This window comes from Capsicum annuum, chromosome 2, assembly GCF_002878395.1.
Source record: "Capsicum annuum cultivar UCD-10X-F1 chromosome 2, UCD10Xv1.1, whole genome shotgun sequence".
NCBI classification, from domain to species: Eukaryota; Viridiplantae; Streptophyta; class Magnoliopsida; order Solanales; family Solanaceae; genus Capsicum; species Capsicum annuum.
The window spans coordinates 150,254,356-150,264,290 of record NC_061112.1 but is presented as its reverse complement, the minus strand read 5'-3'; the positions used below and the strand labels follow the sequence as shown (position 1 = coordinate 150,264,290).

At 33.3% G+C, this 9,935-nt stretch overlaps 1 protein-coding gene across 1 annotated transcript; it reads left to right on the top strand.

The window, feature by feature from the left end:
- The first annotated feature begins 6,411 nt into the window (after positions 1-6,411).
- Positions 6,412-7,517, top strand: LOC107858379 (E3 ubiquitin-protein ligase RNF181-like). The gene has a single exon (XM_047407530.1). The coding sequence runs from the start codon at positions 6,423-6,425 to the stop codon at positions 6,768-6,770; it is 348 nt and encodes a 115-aa protein (XP_047263486.1). The 5' UTR covers positions 6,412-6,422; the 3' UTR covers positions 6,771-7,517.
- Positions 7,518-9,935: the final 2,418 nt, after the last annotated feature.

Sequence of the window (9,935 nt, the reverse complement as noted above, 5' to 3'; positions counted from 1 at the left end):
AACTTCGGGTGGAGTTTAGTTTAGGATTAGTTTAGAATAGAATAGGTTTTATATTTCAGCACCTCTTTTATTTTGGATTGTATAATTTGGACTGAACATTATTTTGGTTTGTTTTGAATTTTGTGTGATTTGTTTGTTTGCTTGTTTTGTGTGTTTATGTGTTTTGTACATTTGTAATGTCAAAATAGCCGATACGCTCCACCAAGCGACCGTGGTCGAACCACGGGATCCAGGGGTGCCTAACACCTTCTCCTCGATCAACAGAATTCCTTAGCCAGAATCTCTGTTCGCGGATCAGTTTTTAGAGTCAAACCGTTTCGAAAAAGATTTTTCAAAGGTGACTTGGCACACCGGATTATGCCAAGTAGCGACTCTGAATAAGAAAAAAATAATAATGTAAATAATCCTTTTTTATCAAAACAAAATTTTCATTTTTGTCACCTTAATAATAAAACCCTTTCGAACTTAAAATACATATCTTTTTTTTGGAGTCGAAAAAGGGGTGTGATAGCTCTGGCGACTCTGCTGGGGATCTTTTCAGAATTCGGTCTTATTTTTGGAGTCGTATCAGCTTTGTTTGGCATTATGGGTGTATAAACATTGTTTGTGATTATTGTTTGTGTTATTGTTATCACTGTTGTGCATTTTTGTGCTCTTTGTGTACAGTATTTATCCTATATGTTACCGCTTTTATATCTGGCATCATGTATCTACTCCCAGGCCTTCTTTCTGCAATAAGTCCGTAGTACACGTGTTGTACACGACCTCTAGTTGAGTCACCCTTATTTTAGGGAGGAGTCGTCGATGTTATAGAGTAGGTGGATAGCAAAGCAACCACTATCGACCATACGCTCCCCCGAACAGCCTTGTTAGTGAACCCCAACGTATGTCAGCCTTTAGGTCATGCTTATGTGCATCATATTAAGACCTAGCGGAGCTCACTTGGTCCTTTGTAGGAGACTCGCCTCTAAAGCATCCTTACGTGCTAAATGTTGTATCTTTGAGGATAATGTGTTCATTTGACGGACTGACTTGGGAAAAACATGTGTTAGAAGTAAAGTGTGTGGGTAATGAAAAAAAATAGGAAAAAAAAAAGAGTTTCGTAGTTTTTAGAGTTTTTTTTTATGGCTTTTATTTCTCACAATTCCAAAATTCAAAAGGACTTTTTTACCTTTCGCACTCATTTTCTCAAAAAACATCAAAAAGATTTTCCTTTGTTCTCGTTTAACATGCATTCACAATTCGAAAACTTCAAAAAGATTTTTCATTCATAGGATGTGTTTATAAAAGAAAAATGCAAAAAAAAAATGTTAGAAATTTTTTACATTTCGTATATCAAAAATAGCAAAAAGATTTTTCTTTCATAGTTGTTGATGTCATTTTTCTGTGAAGTATCAAAATGAAAACTCAAAAGATTTTATTAACATGGTTCATCGTCTGTCTTTGGTCGTATCTTTTAAGTCAGGGTCTAGCCTGTTATTTAATCATTAATTGTAAGGAGATGTATTTCCTTGTGTGGAAAATTCAAGCAACATTTGTAAGGAGATGCACTTCCTTGTTTGATAATTCAAACAACATTTGTAAGGAGACGCACTTCCTTGTTTGGTAATTCGATTGGCATTTGTAAGGAGACGCACTTCCTTGTTTGGTAATTCAATTGGCATTTGTAAGGAGACGTACTTCCTTGTTCGGGTAATTCCAGCAATATTTGTAAGGAGACGCACTTTCTTGTTTGGGTAATTCCAGCAACATTTGAAAGGGGACGCACTTCCTTGTTTGGACAATTCAAGCAACATTTGTAAGGAGACAGACTTCTTTATTTTGGTAATTCAAGCGCTATCATAAGAAGACGCACTTCCAAAGGAGACACACTTCCTTGTTTGGTAATTCGATCGGCAATTGTAAGGAAACGTACTTCCTTGTTCGGATAATTTCAACAACATTTGTAAGGAGACGCACTTCCTTGTGTGGGAAATTCAAGCAACATTTGTAAGGAGATGCACTTCCTTGTTTGATAATTCAAGCAACATTTGTAAGGAGACACACTTCCTTGTTTGGTAATTCGATTGGCATTTGTAAGGAGACGCATTTCCTTGTTCGGATAATTCCAGCAACATTTGTAAGGAAACACACTTCCTTGTTTGGGTAATTCCAGCAACATTTGTAAGGGGACGCACTTCCTTGTTTGGACAATTCAAACAACATTTGTAAGAAGATACACTTCCTTATTTTGGTAATTCAAGCGCTATCATAAGGAGACGCACTTCCAAAGGAGACACACTTTCTTGTTTTGGTAATTCAAGCAGTATTGGAGACGCACTTCCTTGCTTGGGCAATTCAAGCAACATTTGTAAGGAGATGCACTTCCTTGTTTGGTTAATTCAAGAAACATTTGTGAGGAGCGCACTTTCTTGTTTGAGTAATTCAAGCGACATTGGTAAGGAGACGCACTTCCTTGGTTTGGTAATTCAAGCGGCATTGGTAAGGAGATGCACTTCCTTGTTTTGATAATTCAAGAAATATTGGTAAGGAGATATATTTCTTTGATTGGGTAATTCGAACTTTGCTTTTGGGTAATGCACTTCCTAGCAGTCCCCTTGATTTTTAGAAAATGCACTTTCTAGTCAAGTTGTTGCACTTAATCCTTTGGAGACACACTTTCTTGCTAGTTTTCATTTGTTAGGTGACACACTTTTTAACTAAAACTTGTATCTCTAGAAGACGCACTTTCTAGTTAGAATCCCTGACTTTAATTCTTAGGAGACGCACTTCCTAGGCTTGGTTATTCAATTTTACTCTCAAGAGATGCATTTCTTGGTAAGAGTCTTGATTCATCATTACAACATGTAAGTAGGTATGATGTGACTTTCCCAAAAGTCTTCTGATAATAAACTGGGGCAAAAATTTAATTCTTTTTTTCGAACTTTACTTTTCTAGCAAACGAAATTTCTCCTTATAATAATTCTTGTTTGGGATAATTTTCTTTTAGTTTTGATGTGATTTCAGGCGCCCGCCTGAAGAACAGGGCGAATAAATAAAAATTCAAGCAACAAGCTGAAGAAGTTGAAAACAAAGCAACAAGGTGAAAATATGAAATTTAGCGGATTGAAAAATAGCAACTCAGGAGCCCGCCTGAAGAACAGGGCGAATAAATGAAAAGTCAAGCAACAAGCTGAAGAAGTTGAAAACAAAGTAACAACGTGAAAAGATGAAAGTTAACAGATTGAAAAATAGCAAGTCAGGAGTCCGCCTGAAGAACAGGTGAAGAAATTGAAAGTTAAGCAATGAGGTGAAGCATTGGAAAACCAAGCAACAAGTTGAAGAAATTGCAAGTCAGGAGCCCGCCTGAAGAATAGGGTGATAAAACTTAAGTTAGGAGTCTAACAGAAGCTGTATTGATAGGATTTTTATAATTTCATTTATGTTTTAACTTTTAATTTTAATTTTTGATGTAATGACAAAGCCGTGGACCGGAGCCTCGACGGGACCTCACTCGACTCTCCAACTCGGTCATCCTTCTTTCTTTTGTTTCTTCCCTGTGAATAATGGTCGGGTCAAAATTCTGTCTCGTTGTCTACTTCTTTGTATGAAAATACTTTGTGTTTACCTACAAAGAGGGGCATGATGTAGACACATAATTTTGTCCCTCCTCGAAAGCATTCTTACCATTTTACCCTCGTCTTAGTATGTGCCCTCACCCGTGTGATAACCCCTTCACAAAAAGACAAAAATAATAATTCCTAACTAATTTTATCTTATTCTAACAACCCCTCCCTATTAAAAATGACACATCACCATCACCACCCTAACTACCCATGTGAACCCCCCCTCCTTTTTCTTGTCCACAAAGAAAGAATATATGGGGGACCCACCAAAATTCCCACATCATAACAAATCCATGCCTATTATAAAAGAAAAATTCTAAGAGGGAAAAAGGGAAGACTCATTCTTTGATCATCATCTTCTCCACAATAACAACAATTACAAAATAATCTTCCTCACAAGAACAAGAACAACAACAACAACAAAAAAAAAAAAAATAAGAAAGAAAAAAGGGGCGCCGGTGAACAGTAACCGGTGAACAGTAACGGTGAACAATAACGGCGTGAAAAGTAACGGTGAACGGGTCATTATTTGTCGAGTTGGATTGTTGGTGTTAAGGTTCGGCTCGAGGTTTTCGGGTTCGGCTCGAGGTTTTCGGGTGCAGACTCTTTTTTTTCGAATAACATTGAGTTTGAAAGCTTCAAATTTAAGGTCCAGTTCTTTCTTCTCTTTTATTTAATTCTTATGTGATTGTGATTGCGTGTGATTCGATACCGTGGTTTGTTTGTTGATGTGAACTGTTGGTGACATTTGGGTGTGTGATGTGCTAAGCATGATTGATGAATTTTTGTTATTCTCAATTGGTGGATTGTGTATTGAAATGGGTTAATCATGTGGTTGAAAATGAATTAAGGTGGGGATTAAAAATGGAGGAAAATGAATATTGATTAATTTTGATGTATTGATAATGTTGAACATGATAGAATTGTGATACGTTGAACTTGGTAGGCAAACGTAGGCCAGGTAGGCAAATTTAGGAATAACGATTTGTTGGAGTGTTTGAATATGTGCGTGAATGGTACTTTCTACTTTATTGCACAAAAAATTTAAATTGTACTTGTTTGGCCGGGGAATGCCCCGAAGGATTTGTATTGATTTATCCGGGGAATGCCCAAAGTAGCATGTACGCAAAGGAGGCTCGTGATCAAGGCCCGGAACGTCGGGTGGAGTTTAGTTTAGGATTAGTTTAGAATAGAATAGATTTTATAGTTTAGCACCTCTTTTATTTTGGATTGTATAATTTGGACTGAACATTATTTTGGTTTGTTTTGAAGTTTGTGTGATTTGTTTGTTTGCTTGTTTTGTGTGTTTATGTGGTTTGTACATTTGTAATGTCAAAATAGCCGATACGCTCCACCAAGCGACCGTGGTCGAACCACGGGATCGAGGGGTGCCTAACACCTTCCCCTCGGTCAACAGAATTCCTTAGCCGAAATCTCTGTTCGCGGATCAGTTTTTAGAGTCAAACCATTTCGAAAAGGATTTTCCAAAGGTGACTTGGCACACCGGATTATGCCAAGTGGCGACTCTGAATAAGAAAAAAATAATAATGTAAATAATCCTTTTTTTTCGAAACAAATTTTTTATTTTTGTCACCTTAATAATAAAACCCTTTCGAACTTAAAATACATATTTTTTTTTTGGAATCGAAAAAGGGGTGTGACAGTCCTAATACTAAGAAAGTAATTCCTAATAGTCCTAATACTAAGAAAGTAATTAAATGACTATTATTAAATATTGGACAAATAATTAAGTACTATTTTTATATATAAAGAAAATAAGTGATACCATAATTTTGTCTATTGCGGAGATTTTTAATGAAGGACAAAATATTCAAATCACTTTTTAAGAATCTTTTTGAATGGATAGTTATGAAAACTCCTTAAAATAATATGCGATGTCTATAAATCACACAAGATATTAGAAAAGAAAAAGAGAAAGATCATCATTATTCAAGTATTTTGAATTATTTGATTAAGTGGTCTACATATCGGAAAAACTGATATTAAAAATACAAAGCCTATTGAGAGAATAATGTCTCACAAAAATAATTATGTAACGACTATATTGTGGAATCTTGTTCTATCAATTTATAAAAGTTTAAAATTTGTCCTCTAGGAAAATATCAACCAAATATTTTAATTAAGAAAATATTTTCCATCAGGAAAAGTAATATCGTAAACCTAATTTTATAACAATTTTAAAAAGTAAATATTTATCACCTATAAGACGCTCCTAATTAAAGTCCTAGTACGAAGGAAAGTACTCCTAAAAGTCCTAATACTAAGAAAATTACGGTGGTAAAGTCTTAATATTAAGGAACAATTAAATGGTTGTATTAAATATTTGAAATAAAGTTAAGTATTATGAAGGGTAAAAAGTTCAAATAACTTTGGATTTTTTTCATTGAATGAATAGTTATTAAAAAGTAATGTTGAATTTGTTTGTTGGAAGTTCAAGTTGCGGATAAAATTAAAGAGATGCTTGTAACTTGTAAGCATCGTTATCATTCCGATTGTACTAGCAAGTGGTTGGGGATACATGATCCCTGCCCAAATTATAGGCATCAAATGTCTGTGATTGATCCCTACGCGTATCAGGGGCGGTGCGTTTGTAGACCTTCAAAATTTGAAGACACTAAAAATTTAATAGTAAATTTTATGATTTTAACTTTACTTAAAATAATAATAAAGATTCTGAAATATATTTTAAAAAAATTATCTAAAAAGAAAAGCTATCTAATTTTTATTAGATATATTGTAAAATTTTGAATTAAACAACTCAAATTTAATATTAATAAATAATATTTTAATAACAACATGAGAAGACTTGATCCTGTGAATTGGGGATCAATCAGGACTAATACCGTGCCACCAGCAGCTGAATCCGAGGCAATAGCAGAAGCACTCTATTGGATGGATGTGCAGCAGCAGCAGGAGCGTGAGAGATCACGAATCCGGCGCCAACACAACATGAGACAACTTAATCCTGTGAATTGGGGATCAATCAGGACGAATACCGTGCCATCAGCGACAAAGGCTTTAATAGAAGCATTGCCAATTGTTGAACTTGTACAAGAGAGAATTGAATGTGCAATTTGCTTGCTGGAATTTGAAGTTGGGGAAAAAACTAAAGAGATGCCATGTAAACATCGTTATCATTTGTAATGATCATTAGCTACACATATTAGCCAGCACTACTAAATGACACTGTTAGAGCCTATTTAAATAAGGTTCAGCAGTTAGTAATCAAGGGTGGTGATTAAATTAGATCAAGTACCAGATCAAGGGCTGAGATTCACTCAAAAGGGGTATAAATATCAAATACAAATAGAAGAAAGGCATGTGAAATTGGTATGTTCTAAGCTCGTGTTCCTTCCAAAATTTCTTCTCTAAATCTCAATCCAAATTCTTATTCTTTCTCTTCCCAATGTTGTTCTTATCTTCCAAAATCCTTACCTTCCAATGAAGTTATTTTCAATTAATTGGAAATGAGCTGATCTACTAATTGACTATTAGTTCAGGTATGCAGTTGCTTCGAGTTAGGTTGTTCACCTTTGGAATCGAGTTGCTGAACTAGCTTATCTAGAATTTTTCTTCAATTTTAGTACTCTTTGTGATTTAATTGAATTTCAATTAATCATTTCCGAAATTCGATTATTATTGTTTGAACACTGTTCAGCGTGAAGTTAGTGTAATTGTTGAGTTGTTGTCGATTTAATTGTTGTGCTTGTTGGAGTTCATTACATCATTCCAATTGTATTAATAAGTGGTTGGAGATGCGGGGATCCTGTCCAAATTGCAGGTATACGATGCCCCGCGCCTAGTGCCAATGGAGACGGCCCACAGGAGACCACTGAAATTGGTTGGTAATTAATTTAGACTAGGATGAACAATGAAATTTTTGATATTAACATGAACCATAAGACTTTCAATTCTTCCATAGTTTGTCTACCAAGTGTTTATTTTGTTATAACTTTCTGTGACTCGCACATATTGTATTAAGAGTAATTGTATGTTGGTTGTTATCTTAAAAGAATGGCTCAAATCAAAGGTGATGTTCTACTGTGGTTAGACAGTAAATGGGGGAGGGGGGTTATGTGTAGATACTCCATTGTAATTTCTAGTTGAGTTAATACATAAAAATAAAAATCACCTTAAATTTGACACTAAATTATAACTTTAACCTTGAACTTTGACAGTGCACAAATATGACCTTTAACTATTCAAAACTGCACAAATATGACCTCCAATCCTACGTGGCAAAACGCGTGTTTAACACGCAAAACTGAACGCGTCCAGCTTAAAATCTAAGGGTATAATACTTAAATATGACCTTAAACTTTGACAGTGCACAAATATGACCTTTAACTATTCAAAACTGCACAAATATGACTTTTAAATGACTCTTCACTGATTTTAGTTGATTTTTAGATTTTCTTCATGATTTTAACTTCATTTTTTTTTAGATTTGCTTAATCTATTTTGCTTCAATTTTTAGTTTTTTTTTAATTGATTTTGTTTGATTTTAATTTTTCTTCTCGGATTTAGCTTTATTTTTAAATTTCTTTTATCAATTTTGCTTCGATTTTAATTTTTATTCACTGATTCTTGGTTCTTATGCTTCGATTTTTAATTTTTTTTATTGATTTTGTTTAGATTCAATTTTTCTTCACTGATTTAGCTTTATTTTTTTATTTTTTCTTAATCGATTTTGTTTGATTTTTAGTTTTTTTTCGTTGATGTTGCTTATTTTTTATTTTTCTTCATCGATTTTGCCCATAATGATTAAAAAAGGTGCTTATTATTTAGTTTTCACGAACCTTTAAATGCGTAAATAAATTTCTCTCAATAATTCTTACCGTTAAATAAATTAAGATTGACAAAAATAACGAAAAAAATATATGAAAGAAGTATAAATTAATGGGCGTTGAGTTAATATATTGTTTTGGGCAAGACAAACTCCTAAATATGTATCTAATTTTTAAATCTCTCCCAATAATTTTCACCATTATATAAGCTTAAAATTGACAAAAATGAGGGATAAAAATAAGAAAAAAAGATATAAATTAATGAAAATGAGTTAATATATTGTTGGTGGGCCTTGGGCACCACATAAGCCAAAAAATGGCTTTCACGCGCCTTCATGGAGGTGCAATACACGCACCTGGCCAACTCAACAAAAGGTGTCAAAATGACACACTTTATGGCTACTTGAGGTGCCAAAATGGAACAATATCCACTTGAAGTGCCTAAGTGAAAAATAATGAGTACTTAAGGGGGCTGCATATGAATTTTGCCTAGAACTAAATTAGAAATATCAAACTTGTCTTATTATGAATATAGGAGTTGATAATCCAAATGGCCACTCAACTTTGAACTTTTATCTCAAAAAGTCACTCAACTTTGATCTTTACTTCAAAAGTCATTCAACTTTCATGTTTTTTCTCAGAAAGTCACTCAAATTATTTAATCATTTTTTAAAATAATATTTGCTTATGTGAAATTATTAATTAAATGCAAAATTTTGACAAATAAAAAATTATCTCTTAATGACCCTTTTATCCTTGTTTCCATAAATTAATTTCCTTTTTTTATTTTTTTTCATCTTCTCACATATTGTAATTGATTCAACATTTAATATGTCTGATAAATATTAAAAACCCAAATTAAATTTAACAATAATCGAAGGATAAAAAATTATTAATATAAACTATATTAAGAATATTTTAGAATCTATAATGCTAATGGCTTTGAACTTGCTAAATTATGTTAGTTTTTATCAACACGATATTAATGTAATTAGCTTTTGTATTTTAGTGATTAACTGTGATTATTTTTATTAGGATTTTGTTTTAATTGCTTGCCGGTGTTATTTTTTGTAGTTACATATGCTAACTTGAGTGATGCTAATTGCTTCAAACTCGCAGTATTTATTGATTAATTGTGATTTGATTTATTCAAATTTGGTTTTAATCGATTGCTGGTGTTATTTTTTCTGTATTTACATTTGCTAATTCGAGCTGATTAACAATGTTTATTTTTTAATACGATGAAATATAACTAAATGATACGTAATTTAACTCATTTATTACTAAAAGTCACGTGTACGTAGTTATTACATACATATAGTGAATCCCTATAACGTAGGTATATTACTCATAATATTTAGTTATGGATATAAAATCCTTAACTCATCATACATATACATATGGTACAATGTTTTTTTTCATTCATATAGTACAGACATTTATTAAAAAGGACATCTTTAGAGTGAAAACATGAAGGGGAGGATGCGGGGGGGGGGGGGTTGTACCGTTGAGAGCGGTGCAT